At 36.3% G+C, this 15,564-nt stretch overlaps 1 protein-coding gene across 2 annotated transcripts; it reads left to right on the plus strand.

Annotated features, from left to right (window-relative positions):
• The first annotated feature begins 1,361 nt into the window (after window positions 1-1,361).
• LOC137031691 (polymeric immunoglobulin receptor-like) lies at window positions 1,362-10,070 on the plus strand. Of its 2 annotated transcripts, none has more exons than XM_067402851.1 (8): window positions 1,362-1,496; window positions 1,685-2,008; window positions 2,386-2,703; window positions 2,800-3,126; window positions 5,354-5,563; window positions 7,571-7,666; window positions 7,875-7,918; window positions 9,653-10,070. In XM_067402851.1, the coding sequence occupies exons 1-8, from the start codon at window positions 1,457-1,459 to the stop codon at window positions 9,962-9,964; spliced, it is 1,671 nt and encodes a 556-aa protein (XP_067258952.1). In that variant the 5' UTR covers window positions 1,362-1,456; the 3' UTR covers window positions 9,965-10,070. The 2 variants fall into 2 exon arrangements, with proteins under 2 accessions (XP_067258952.1, XP_067258953.1); XM_067402852.1 differs by having other exon boundaries at window positions 9,801-9,994.
• The last annotated feature ends 5,494 nt before the right edge of the window (window positions 10,071-15,564 follow it).

The raw sequence follows: 15,564 nt of genomic DNA on the forward strand, positions 1-15,564 counted from the left end.
CAACAAACAAGGAGGAGGGAACAGAGGAGCACATGGCAGACACAAACACAGACAAAGCCATGTGCTCAGACATAACATAAACAAGGACACATTAAACAGAGACAAAACAGACAGGGCTGTCAGGGCAGAACCCTGACACTTATACTGTAGTTTTTTTGTTTTTTGTTTGTTTGTTTTTTTAAAAAGCAGTTTTTTGGCAAACCTTTCCTGAAAATGAAGAGTTTGGTTCCAAAACGCGATAAACGCCATTTAAAAAAAAAAAAATGAGTTTCCATCAATATCAGTATTGTGTCTGGTCGGTATTGAAAAGTCATTTATTAATTTTGCGCAAAATGCGATATCCATCGTATTATTCTGTCATGTTTTCTCCCTTTCTTTCCAAAATGCGACAAACGCCAGTCTCCTTTTTCTGCAGAAAGCGATATATCTGCTCAACCAATCACAGCGCACCATTCTACGCACTGTAAACATTAAAGACTTTTTTAAAAAGCCATTTTTAATATCAATGTACTCGGCAAATGTGTTTATTTAACCATGCGGTGGCGCTAGATACTCTTTAAACGGTAATGACAAATAATTTATAACATTAACAAGATGACCATTTTGGGAGCGACGGCTGAATGTATTTTTTAGTAAAATGTCTGTATATAAGATAAATATTGGCAAAGTTTAGACTCTGTCATATATGTGAATCAACTTACTTTGTTGTGTATTTTCAATTTGAAAAATAAATTTTTTTATTGATGGATTAATTGCATTTTGGGGGGAAAAAAACAATACGTTTTTATAATAAACTTTTAAAATCAAAATGTAGATTTCAATTTTTAATGTTTTTATAACCAAAACATGCTATGTGAAAGTTTGAAACAGAAAGTAGTGGTTTTCATCTTGCCACTTTCTTGGTAAAAAAAACAAAACAAAACAAAATAAACACCTTTTTACTCAAATTAATTAAAATGGATTTATTGCGTTTTGGAACCAAACTCTTCAAATTTAGGCAGTTGAGCATATCTCATTTATTATATCTGTACTCACTCTGAGAGCTTTTCTTTTCTCTCTGTGGCAGTTGTATGACCTTTTGGCCTGCTGTCAGCTAGTTGTCTTCTGCTGTTTTTTCTTGATTAATTTAAACTCTTTTTGTGGGTAATAAGTTGGAGAAGTCTTGTATCCTTAAAATGTATCAAAACTGAATGTCTGTCTTATCTTAAAACAACATTAAAACTAAAAAATCAGGAGCTCATTTTCTTGCTGCTGCTCAGAGGAACTTTCTCTCTCTCTCTCTCTCTCTTTCTCTCTCTCTCTCTCAGAGGAAGTGGGCGTCTCCGTCACATTCAGCACTTCATGTTAAACATGTAACCAGGAAAGAAACACTCAAAACTCATCTGAACACACATCGAGAGCTTCAGAAGAACTGAATCTACTGACAACAGAGAAGATCATTTAATAAGAGAGAAGAATGAAGATCATCTTGACTTTCACTCTGCTGATGATTCCTGGTAAGAATCTGAACTCAAGTTCTGATCCAACAATCACATCAGAAGATGTGCAATAATCAGAACAATAATTTAATATTAAATATTTAGTATACATATACTAAAATGGTGAAATTATCTTTAAAGACACTTTGAAATGAGTCCCAGTTCAGTATATTTTAGTATTTTATTAAAATGTGTTTTTGTTGTAGGAGTTGTGAGCTCCATCAGTGTGATGGGATATTCAGGAGGAGGAGTCATGATCACATGCAAATATGATGAAGGATATACTGCAAATGCAAAGTATTTTTGTAAAGAACAGTGGACATCAACATGCTCTGACCTCATCAAGACTGATATTAAAGATAAATGGTTTAATAATGGAAGATTCTCTCTGTATGACGACACAAGATCAGCAGTCTTCACTGTGACCATCAGAAATTTGACTGAAGAGGATTCTGACACGTACTGGTGTGGAACTGATATATATGCAAAAAAAGATTCCTACACTGAAGTGAATCTGAATGTTATAAGAGGTGAGTAACTGAGAGCCTCAAACCCATAATGATCTCCAACATCACAATACTCAACATGTAGTTACTGCTGTACCGCAAATGTTACTAAAATACATTAAAAACAATATCCAGGACAAATACAATGTATTTTTATTTCAAAATGTAAAATATACAGTCAAAATAATTGCCAGCAGCACAGTAGGTATGTGTTAATTAAGTACAAAACAACAATTGATCAAAACAGGAGAACAAATATATGAAGCGATGAAGAGACGTGTGTGTGTGTGTGTGTGGTGTGTGTGTGTGTGTGTGTGTGTGTGTGTCAGTGATTGAACATTGTTTACAAGAATGATGAAGAACATCATCAACACACTTATATCTGAGTTTGTGTACGAAAGATCAACCAATCAGGAGTGTGAGAGGATATTCAGGAGGAAACGTCATTATAAACTACAAATATGATATGAAACTCAAGGATCCTTTGATATATTTCTGTAAAAGTGCAGCAAATCAGTGTTTTAATCCAATAATCACTAGCAGAGCAGCAGGATGGAAACAGGACAGACGATTCTCCGTTCAGGATGACAGATCTGCAGGTCTCTTACGTGTGTTTATCAGAGATCTGAATGAGAACGACTCTGGAGAATATCAGATTACAGTCAAAGTTTCTGAAGAATACAGTTTCTTCTCTGAGTTTAATCTGATCATCAGAGACGGTGAGACGCTTTCATTCATTTCTGCATTATTTGACAGAATCCATGAATATATCTGGTCATTGTAACATTGCTGCACTTGATTTGGATCTGAAACAGATGATTGTTGTGTGAAGAGCATCAGTCTATCAGCTGCTGCAGGAGGATCTGTGAACATCAGCTGCAAATACCCACAATCCCACATTAGTGATGTGAAGTTTCTCTGCTGGAGATCTGGAGCTGATCTCTGTGCTGAAGAGACATCTGTGAAGGAGAGCAGAAGATGGAGTCCTGAGGGAAAGATCCAGCTGTATGATGACAGAGAAGAGCAGCTCCTGACGGGAAGCATCAGTCATGTGACTGAACAAGATTCAGAATACTGGTGTGGAGTTCAGTCTGATCAAGGACACAAGAGCTTCATCACACGAGTCCTGATCAGTGTTACAGGTACAGGTGATTTTCTATAACATGCTGTTCATCTTATTATCTTGCTTATATTCACTGAGGTTTGAAGCTGATTCTATTTAAACAGGTTTAACCACATGGTTATTTTTAATTTAGACGCTCTTTCTGTTTAATCAAGCAAAACCACAAACTGCAAGTAAAAGAGTAAGTGTAAAAACAAACTGCAGTTCACATGATTACAGTCTATGCAGGTCAAAGTGCAGCTTTGTGTTGAACAATGATGCTGACGGGGCAGTTGTGGCCTAATGGTTAGAGAGTCGGATTTGTAACCCAAATGAAGGTCATGGGTTTGATTCTCAGTACCAGCAGGAAACTGAGGTGGCCTAGAGTAAGGCTCAAGTATGGTGAATTGGGACACCATATTTAGCCACACGTCACTTTCACTTTCACAATGAGAAACTGCACTGCTCACATAGTGAAGCAATGACCAATGTTTGTGTTTGACTGATTTATTCTTCATTTCATTCTATAAATGTAACCACTCTAATATTGTTATACAATTATAGTTATTTGTTCATTTCATATTCATGTACTCATTTCTAACTGTTCATGCAGCAGAAGTTTTTAGTTCTCTGTGTGTTAATCTCGTATCACTACAGTGTTTGGTGTTGCAGTATTATTGTGGTCATTTGGACACATTATTACAGCAGCATTAACTGTAGTTCAGGTGTGGTCATCTGGATACTGTAGAAGTGCAGGTTTATACTGCTGTGAGTCTTTTTACCACACTTATACTATAGTTAACTGCAGTCAAGGGTGTTCACCCAGCAACACTTCTGTACTGTATCATTAGTGTGAAACCACAGGCTCAAGTTCCAGAAACAGATAGCTTGCATTTCTTTTTTCTTTTTTTTAAAGGTGCAATATGTATATATACATATACACATATATATTAATGTGAAATATTTTTGCAGTGAAATATCCAAAAACCACTAGGCCAGTGTTATATATTTCGTTCACTTGAGTACTTACAATATCCCAAATGTTTCCGACTATTTGTAAATCGTGAGAAAATTGCAATTTTAACCAAGGCTCTGGGACGTGTGAGGAGTCGCCTGTCAATGGCGTCATACCCGCGTTACCCTCGGTTTACGGTTTTATTTTGTAGAAACCACGGAAACACCAAAGACGCTTTAATATTTACGTTTTAATAGACAAGAGAAAAACTGTAATAAGCCTGAAAACACAGGAGAAATAATCTTAGAATATGATCACTGTCAGCTAAATATCAGATCATATCAGATCATGGGCGTAGCTTTACGTTTGGAATAGGATTGACCAGACCATGATACTGGATTTCAAGGTTGCCAGGTCTGTGTAAAAAAAAAAAACTAGATCAATGGCCATTTAAAATTAGCCCAAAAAGTTGCCCAATGAATGTATTTCATATATCAAAACTCAGCCATATCCCCCTGTAGCTCTAGACTGGTCACCCACTGAAGCTAAGCAGGGTTGTGCTGGTCAGTACCTCCTGGGAAAACTAGGTAGCTGCTGGAGGTGTTAGTGAGGCCAGCAGGGGGCGCTCACCCTGTGGTCTGTGTGGGTCCTAATGCCCCAGTATAGTGATGGGGACACTGTACTGTCAAAAAGCACCGTCCTTCAGATGAGACGTTAAACTGAGGTTGTGACTCTCTGTGGTCATTAAAAATCCCAGGATGTCCTTCGAAAAGAGTAGGGGTGTAACCCCGACATCCTGGCCAAATTTGCCCATTGGTCTCATCATAGCCTCCTAATCATCCCCATACTCTGATTGGCTTCATCACTCTGTCTCCTCTCCACCAATAAGCTGGAGTGTGGAGGGCGTTCTGGTGCAATATGGCTGCCGTTGCATCATCCAGGTGGTGCTGCACATTCCCCCTTACATATGTAAAGCGCTTTGACTACCCAGAAAAGCACTATATAAATGTAACAAATTATTACGAACGCACAGAGTAACGTTATAACATCATTTTCAACACTCTCAAATGTATCTAATATGATAAACAGTTCTGTGTCAGTAACAAGTTTATAATTGTATTTTCCGCATTTATTTATTAATTTATTATTTTTTTAATTATTCATTTAATTTTTTATTTATTAATTTATTTATACATGTGTTTCCACTTTTATTTATATCCAAATTTGATATAAATAAAAGTGTGTTCACTTCTGTGTGAAAAAAACACCCTTTAGAAATTCATTGTTTCATTTTTATATACAAAATTCTCAGAAACACCATCATCATCATCAAGAACTTCATCACCAACAACATCATCATCTTCATCATCAAGAACATCATCACCATCATCATCATCATCATCAAGAACTTCATCACCAACAACATCATCATCTTCATCATCAAGAACATCATCATCATCATCATCATCATCATCAGCATCAGCTTCTTCTTTCTCATCAGACAGATCTTCACCATTCACAGGTATTTGCAGATCTTCTACATCACTGGCGTCTCTAAACACATCAGCAGGTGATCTTGTGCTGAAATACAAACATGATTAATGGGTGTAGCTTGTGAGGAGGCCTGACTCCCCTAGTGGCTGAAATATATTACTAAACATAAAAATACATAAAATAAAAACTATAAAATAAATAAATAATATTACATTTAATACATTTTAAATAGTTGATATGTAAAAAAATAAATAGCAGTAATAACCCAATCATTCTCGTTTGCTTATTGAGTTTAATCTGCGTTTTGGTGGATTGTAATGGAATGCCAAAGCTGCCGAAATAATAAATAAATAAATAAATAAATAAATAATTGTAAAAATAAATGTATATTTAAAAAAAAAACTAAAAATTAATATATAAACAAAAATATACAAGGAATGTAAGAAAAAAACAAAACAAAAAATAAATGTGTATTTATCCTTTTGTTTCCTTATTTATGTATAATTGTTTTTTTCCTGCATTTATTTATTAATTTATTTATACATGTGTTTACACTTTTATGTATATCCACATTTATTTATTTATTTATGCATGTTTTATTTCCACATATATTTAGTTCCTATTTATTTATGTGGTTATACACTTATTTATTTTCACATTTATTTATTTCTACATTTCTTTTTCTGTATGCTAATGAGCAGGGTGTATTTTTATAGCAGTCGAGCTCAGAGTGGCAAGGATGAAGCTTTGAGGACACAGTGACACCTTGTGGTGCAGGAGGTGTGCGGACATGCCTTTGCAAACTTACACAACACAGTAAATTCCCCGGTGTTAAATTAACACCCTTCTGTGTTCATATGGGAACCACCAGCAGGGTGTTACAGTAGAGTTACATTAGAGTTAATTAGATACTTCAGTGATTAAGTGATGATTGTTTGATTATTGAAGACACCTGATGATAATGAACAGAATCAATGAAGAAAAGAGAAACACAAAAACTACAACTGACTTCAGCCACCTTAGATGAAATCAACTGAAAATACATTAAACTGACTCTCTTATTACAAGCCAGACTTTATTTCTCTCATGTGTCTACAGTTCTGTTTGAGAACTACCAGATTTAGATGTTGATGTTTTATTGGTCACCATCATGATGATCAGTGTTTGCTTTAATTGGGCAATTTGACTTTTGGCTTTTATGTCAGTTTGAGTTTTTTGTAAAAGTGTTTGCCAGAACACATAATCTGTTGCAAAGGAAGCCCTAAACAATGATTATCAGGTAAAAACTTGTTTTGTTTTTGTGAGTTTTGCTTTTCAAACTCGCAGCGCTTATAGAGACCATTTACTTTATGAAACATTGGTGAAACATTTGTGTGTTTATTTGTTCAGCTTTGGCATTCTATAGTGGAAAACGTGTTGATTTAAGTGAAGAATAATTCAATTTTTACATACTTGCTGTTAAATATGATTCAAAACATCTATTTATGACAAACTGGCTGGTACATTTATAGCAACTGCAACTGATGCACACACGAGACAATTATTATTTAAAAGATTTGCATGAATGTATAATGTGAAATCTAGAAACAGGTTTGATTTATATTAAAATTAAATATTCAACAGTTTTCTTGACATTTATTCAGCAGTGCTTTGATCTGCCTGCATTGACACTATTCTTTAAGAGCTGCTGTGCAGCCAAAATAATGTACCAGTTATGACTGTAAAGCTGCTTTGACACAATCTACATTGTAAAAAGCGCTATATAAATAAAGGTGACTTGACTTAAAAGTTTGACATATTGCATGAATTGTATTTGACTGAACAGCTTGTATTAAAACATATTGTTCTAATGATAAACCTGTGCTTGATGTGAAGTTTAGTGAAGCAGGGCCTCTGGTAGGAGCCTTTGACTTGTGTTTATAATCACTACAATATAGTGTTTTTAATTTGCATAACTGACTGTAAATTATTTATTTTAGGTTTGGAAATGGTATATTTTGATCATATTCAAAGATTATTTCTCCTGTATTTTCAGGCTTGATCGTTCCTCTGGTTCTGGTTCTGGTTCTTCTGGTACTTATTATCGCTGGACTCTTATTACTATTTCTCTCTAAGAAGCATCAGTCTCGAGGTAAAACTCCTTCTTAACTTCTTTACATGCAGAAACTCTTTATACTGAGATTTCTTGATCTGTTTTCCCACTTTCTGTCGCCACCTATAGGCTACAACGAGACATGAGCAAAAGACACACATTTGATGATGTGTGAAAACATTTACACAAGACTTCAGTGTTGAAATGGGATTTAACGTCATTAATTTAAGATGCTTGTTTTTATCAGGCGGTGATTCGTCATCTCAGACTGGACCAGGAAAACATGAAGTGGTGAGTCCAGTTACTGTATAAAATGATATTAATGTCTAATGCCTTCCATCCTGAAGATCTGAGGCTAAAAGTAGCTCCTAACTTGCCGATTTAGGAGAAACTCTTAAAAATAATGGGCGTGTCAGTCCTAATTTTAGGAGTCCTAAATTTTTGCTCTAAGAGTATTTCACAAAGCATTTTAGTGCTAAAACTAGCTCCTAAATCTGTGAAACGTTAGGAGTAGTCAAGAGGACTCCTAAATCACTAAGACCAAATCACAAACGGTCCTAATCCACCCAAAGACACTGAACACCATTGAGGGAATAGCGATAGAGCCTTAGGTGCTGAACCTTTTCTTCATAAATGCAATACATTTTGATATATAGATTTGAATCTACGATGAGACGCCAAAAATAAATCTTAAATAATTAAATAAATAAATATTGTTCAATTACCTGTGCCAGTGGTTTTCATGAGTTCACATTTACAAATGATTGAATAGAGTAAAAAAAATAATAAATAAAATAAACTTATTTCGTGTGCTGTTCAATGGGATCGAGGGCTCTGAGCTTGGAATTTAGCCCAAACCCAAAGTTATCTCCGTATCCCCAGCCGAGAGTGAAGAATGGGGTGGCAGAGGGTTGCAGAAAACTGTCGAAGTAACCATAGGCGAGTCGGCTCTCGTCTGTGTATATATTCCTCCTCTTGAGCTGATTAGATCGTTTGAATGCGTTTCTCCCAAACTTTGTTTATAAAACATAATTTGTCTGTTGAATTCTGCATTCTCTTGAGATTAAGACATCCAAGAGGTGGACAATTAACTGTATATACTAGTTTAATTAGTGACACTTAGCCTACATTTTAAAACCTTTATGGCAACAATATGACAACATTTTTATTAAAAAATATTTATTTGAATAGGGCAACATTTGTATTTTTAAACCTTTATTTTAATATGGAAACGTGACACCTCATTCTACAATATTTCTATGATTAAATCACTGACTCCTCCCCCATCAGCCAGTGTGTATACTCCATAGCAACAAGGTCAATCCCGCCCTTACTCTTAGCTTCAAGGTCCCGTTCTTCGTGATCCCATGTTTCAAACTTTAGTTAGTGTGTAATGTTGTTGTTAGAGTATAAATAAAATCTGTAAAATTTTAAAGCTCAAAGTTCAATGCCAAGGGAGATATTTTATTTAACAGAAGTCGCCTACATCGAACGGCCAGTTTGGACTACATCCCTCTACTTCCTTCTTTAATGACGTCACTAAAACAGTTTTGGTAGAGGCGTAAGAGGTAAGAGGCGTGACTTTTCCGGGCACGGTGCTCTCAGAGCTGTCGAATCACAACACAGGAACCGCTGGCACAATCAGAACTCGTTACGTATTTCTGAAGGAGGGACTTCATAGAACAAGGAAGTCATCAGCCCGTTTTTATGACAGTGGAAACAGCGGTATACAGATAAGTAAATTATGTGAAAAATACTGTGTTTTTTTACACGCGAAACATGAACATGTTATATTGCACACTATAAACACAATCAAAGCTTAAAAAAAAACACGAAAAACGGGACCTTTAAGACTTCAGTCTATTCCTTAGTAAAAGTTTGTCTCAGCAGCTTTGTGAATAGGTTTTAAGAGAAAACTCTTAGCTAAGAACTTTTACTGCTATTTAGGAGAACTCTTAGTGGTAAGATAAAATGTTTTGTGAATACGACCCCTGAGCTGTAAATAATTTCTCTGTCTCTCCTCAGGTTTCTCACACTGGTTGTGATTATGAGGAGATTAAAGACACTCACAAACAATTACCCACAAACCCCTCTGATTCTTCTGACATTGTTTATGCCACTGCCCAGTTACCCACAAACCCCTCTGTTTCCTCTAACTGTGTTTATGCTACAGTTCAGAAAGCCTCTGGAGACTCTCAGTGCTGCATCTCATCTGCAGAGGATCTGAATTACGCAGTGGTGAATTTCCACAAGGAATCAGACTGTCCTGACAGTGTCAGTTTCAGGAATGATCAGGATTACAGTGAATACGCTGCTGTCAATCATCTCTCTGCTTGAAGAGCCACAGCAGAGAATATAAATGAGCTGAATGTTTTTATCATCTTGTCTTTGGCGTTAAAGGCTTAGTTTACCTAAAAATGAAAATTCTGTCATTTATTACTTACCTTCATGCCGTTCCACACCCGTAAGACCTTTGTTAATCTTCTGAACACAAATTAAGATATTTTAGTTAAAATCCGATGGCTCAGTGAGGCCTGCATAGCCAGCAATGACATTTCCTCTCTCAAGATCCATAAAGGTACTAAAAACATATTTAAATCAGTTCATGTGAGTACAGTGGTTCAATATTAATATTATAAAGTGACGAAAATATTTTTGGTGCGCCAAAAAATTTATGATCCGAATCTTCCTGAAGCAGTGTTTTGAAATCGGTCATCACTAAATAAGTCGTTATTTTTATTTTATTTTTTTGGCGCACCAAAAATATTCTCGTCACTTTATAATATTAATATTGAACCACTGTACTCACATGACCTGATTTAAATATGTTTTTAGTACATTAATGGATCTTGACAGAGGAAATGTCATTGCTCCCTATGAAGGCCTCACTGATCCATCGGATTTCAAAAAAAATATCTTAATTTGTTTTCCGAAGATGAACGAAGGTCTTACGGGTGTGGAACGACATGAGGGTGAGTAATAAATGACAAAATTGTAATTTTTGGGTGAACTAACCCTTTAAGTTTGTGTGTTTGGTGTCTTTTTTTTGTTAGTCTTCAGATACACTCCTTTAATGTAACTGTAATTTAACAGTTAAATTACAGTAGTCTACTGTAGCTAAAAAAAAAAACGGTATTTGGCTGTTAATTTCAAAAATGGTAGTGCTCTGTATTTTTACAGTAACATGCTGGCAACCACAGCTGCCAGTAGACTACTGTTTTTTTACAGGGAAATTCTTTTACATTGATAGCTGTTAAATGACATACTAGTCACAACCAAATCATTCAAATTTTAAATGCTATAATAACTCAGCATTTTATATTTGTCTATGGGTAACAAAAAGCCAAGTTAGTATTTTTTTTTTTATTCCGACAAAAATGTAAAAGTATTCAAGTAATATTCAGTGCATATAAAAAATAAACACCCATCAACATATCAAAATACAAAAATGGCTAATGAAAAAGCAAACATACAAACAAAAACAAACAATATATAGACAATCTACCTGTATATAAAATACAAATTGAATCAGGCTTCACCAAACATTACTCCAAAAAAACAATTGCACTGAAACAAACCAAAAAATAAAAAATAAAATAAACACTCGAACAGGCTTTAACAAAGCATCAGCATTTTTAATACCTAAATAACTTGGTATAAACAAAGAATAACTCACCAGGCCAGCACATTTTTCAGAAACCAACCTGCATTGGTGTGGGGTGTGTCAACTACACTTTTTAAGAGGTTTGACACTTTGGTGTTGACAGTTATGGTTTTCTTTTGCACTGTTTTCCCAGTTTTTTTGGATGTAACTTTTCCCCGTGCAGCCTTGGTCCCCTTTTCCGGATTTATTCCAACAAAACGTCTTTAAAATAAGAGAGAAATATTTTTAGTGAACAATGATTTTATATGGTATGATCAAAATTTTGGTAACACTTTACAATAAAATTTAATTTGTTAAAGGAACACACCGACTTTTTGGGACTTTAGCTTATTTACCGTATCCCCCAGAGTTAGATAAGTCCATACACCCCATTCTCATCTCCGTGCGTGCCATAACTCTGTCTGATGCACCCACCGCTAGCTTAGCTTAGCACAAAGACTGGAGGTAAACGGCTCCATCTAGCCTACTGCTCAATAAGAGACAAAATAACGCCAACATTTTCCTATTTACATGTTGTGATGTGTATAGTTACATTGTGTACTAAGACTGACGGAAAATGAAAAGTTGTGATATTCTAGACAGATATGGCTAGGAACTATACTCTCATTTCTGTGTAATGATCAAGGAACTTTGAGCCGTCCCATGAGTGCAGCAGCACAATAATATTACACAGCGCCTGAAAATAGTCCCCAGCGCTCTCGGTGTAAGCAGGTTGTCACATTGGTTATGTTGACGGAAGTTAGCCTATTTTCAGGCGCTGTGTAATATCATTGTGCCTCATTGTTCCTGGACAAATGACCCATAGACAAATTCTGTCATTAATTCCTCACTCTCGTATCGTTCCACACCCGTAAGACCTTTGTTCATCTTCAGAACACAAATTAAGATATTTTTTATGAAATCTGAGAGCTCTCAGTCAAAAGTATCTTAATTTGTGTTCTGAAGATGAACAAAGGTCTTACGGGTTTGGAACAACATGAGGGTGAGGAATTAATGACAGAATTCAAATTTTTGGGTGAACTATCCCTTTAATGGTAAGCCACCTTTCAAGATGGGAAAAAGGTTAAACACAATAAATTGTATAGTGATTGTATAGTGATAAAAAAACAACAATGAGGTTTATATTGGTAAACTAAATTCTCAAACAAAGACTTGGCTTAGTTGAATAAATATTTTAAATTCAAACCTGGGCTGCGTTTCTCAAAAGCATCATACGCCTAAGTTGATCGTAGAGACCATTGGTGGCAATGATTATCTAGGTAAGATAAATCTAGGCTTATGATGCTTTTGAGAAACGCAGCCCAGCACAGTGCAATAAAACATGATTCAAAGACAGTGGATTCTAGAATAAGGATAGAATAAGGCTTTCCTGTAGCTCCTGTTGCTCAAACAGTAGAGTGTGTTGCTAGCAATGCCAAGGTCATGGGTTTGATTCCCAGGGGAAAGCAAGAACTTACAAAATGTAAAATGTGTACCTTGAATGCAACGGAAGATAAAAGCCTCTGCCAAATGCATAAATTTAAGGCACATAAATGTGGAACTACTAATAGTAAAACTTGTGTGAGCCTTGTTTTAGTCAAACAAATTGCAGACCTGTCTAATATTATATACTTACCAAGCAGGATCAAACGAGGAGTCACAGGCAGGTTACCCGTCTTCTCAAGGTCAGCAGGAGTGGCAGACATCTATTGTCAAAGAGAACAATTTATGACATTTTTGGAGTCTGAAGTTCACTTGCATTTTATAGGGAAACAGACATAATTTCTTCATTAAAATATCTTCATCTGTGCCCCTTAAATTCTTATGAATTTAAGAAAGCATAAGGGTGAGTAAATTTGAGTGAATTTCATTTTTGGTTGAACCATTCCTATGCAGGTGTTCATTTTAAGAACTAACAACCACAATGAAAGACAAACACAAAGACAAACTTACATTTTCTTGTAGAATGATTGGCATGCCGCGAATAGTTCTGTGATCAAGCCAGAAGCGGTTTGCAAAAGCACATTCAGTAATTATACTACAACAAGAATTGTAAATACCTCACTTACCATTAACAGACAAAAAGGTTATCACACGCCTTTTTCATAAACTTCACTTGTATGATTGATGCATAGTCGACAAACGCAGAGTGCGTGCGTGTGTGCGCGTGCGCGTGCAAACGTGCTGACGACTCGCAAGCAAATTGATTGTTATTGTATAGGCTACCCGTTCACTAACCGCTTCTAATTAAAATTACAAAGGCTTCACTTGATCTTTATAATATTATTTTTAGAAGTAGCCTACTTGAAGGTTAAAATCGGACATAGTGGCAAACAACATTAGCAGATACAAAATTACTCAGACACACGTTAAAAGTTACCAAACAATCAATTTTGTACACTCCCACCGTGTCAGGGTTCTGTCACTTCAGTCTTGTTTATTTCTTGGTTTTGTGACAGAGCTCTGACACTCCCGTTCTTGTCGTGTTTTTGTGTGAGTGTACGGTCTCGAGGGTTCTCGGGGCTGTGCGCTCTCTTGTCTGCATGCCTTGTTTCATGTTGGGAGCGTGGCGTTCGGATCCCGGCACTCGTGTCTAGTTTGGTTTCGGTTTCGTGTCGGGATTCGGACACTCGCGCTCCCAGTCCTGTCTTTGTTGTGAGCGCACGGTTTATGTGTACTTTCACTTGCCGTGCGTTCTTGTCTCCATGTTTTGTGTAGCACACGGTTATTTCCACCTGCCGCGTGCTTTCATGTTGTGATGTTTTGTGTAGCATGCAGTCTGTGTTTCACGGGCTGCGTGCTCTTATGTTGTCTTGTTTTGTGTGAACACGTGGCTTATGAGTTTTCATAGTCACGTGTTCATGTCTCGTTTTGTGTAAGCACATGGCTTGTGATTTTGTCTTCATTGGCCATGTGCTTGTGTCTTTGTTTTGTTTGGTGTGAGCACATGGCTTGTCATGTGTTTCTTTGTGCCATGTGCTCTCATGTCTATTCTCTTGACCCCGCCCACCTTGTTACCTCATTATTGGTTGATTTGCCCCACCTGTCCTCCCTCATTACCTGCCTTGTTTGCTCTCCTATTTATTCTCCTTGTGTTTGCAGTCCTGTGCTGGTTCGTTGTTGTTTATTCTGTCGTGAAATGTCATACTTTCCCTGGTGTTTTTAGTAAGTCTAGTCAAGTCAAGTCTAGCCAAGTCAAGTCATGTCCTGTTTTTGTCAAGTCTGTTTTCCCCCCCGGGGTAGTTTTTGTTGTCTTTTGTTTTATTTTTATTATTAATAAAAAGCCTTTCCTTCCCTGCATTTGAGTCCTCGTCCTTCCATACCTGACACACCGAGTCACACTCATATTTTACTTAGATAACGTTTTGTAAAATAACCATTTTTTGGATGAAAATGAGGGATTCTTACCTGTGTCTGATGACTCCGAGCTCATACAATCGATTCCTCAGTCGCTCAATCACCCCTTTACCTATAATAGAGACGTCTGATTTAAATAACAGACGTGTCATTTGATGTTTAAGATGTAATATTTTAAAGTAATAAGTAATTTCAAGAGTGCCCATTTGGAGTGAAGTTATTGTACCGCGTATTCTGTCAATAAATATTGTTTTACTTGCACTTGGATCCTCTCTCCGTGTTCATTTCCTGACACTAGGGCACCTTTAATAATTTTGTCTTTCACCATATTTCCAGTCTGTCATACATTCATAAATATTGCAGCAAAGAGACAAAATCATTGAGAACAAAATGAAAAATGATCTGAGTTTGTGTTCAACAGATCAACAAATCAGGAGTGTGAGAGGATATTCAGGAGGAAACATCATTATAAACTACAAATATGAGAAGCAAGAAGTGAATCCTTTGATAATCATCTGTAACACTGCAACATATCAATGTTTTACTGTAACAATCACTAACAGAGCAGGGACGGGAACAGGATGGGAACCAGGATGGGAACAGGACGGACGATTCTCCGTTCAGGATGACAGATCTGCAGGTCTCTTACGTGTGTTTATCAGAGATCTGAATGAGAACGACTCTGGAGAATATCAGATTACAGTCAAAGTTTCTGAAGAATACAGTTTCTTCTCTGAGTTTAATCTGAACATCAGAGACGGTGAGACGCTTTCATTCATTTCTGCATTATTTGACAGAATCCATGAATATATCTGGTCATTGTAACATTGCTGCACTTCAATTCAATTCACATTTATTTGTATAGCGCTTTTCATGATACATATCATTTCAAAGCAGCTTTACAGAGAATGCATGTCAACATCACAATTTAAAGAAT

The sequence above is a fragment of the Chanodichthys erythropterus genome, chromosome 12, assembly GCF_024489055.1.
Source record: "Chanodichthys erythropterus isolate Z2021 chromosome 12, ASM2448905v1, whole genome shotgun sequence".
Lineage (NCBI taxonomy): Eukaryota > Metazoa > Chordata > Actinopteri > Cypriniformes > Xenocyprididae > Chanodichthys > Chanodichthys erythropterus.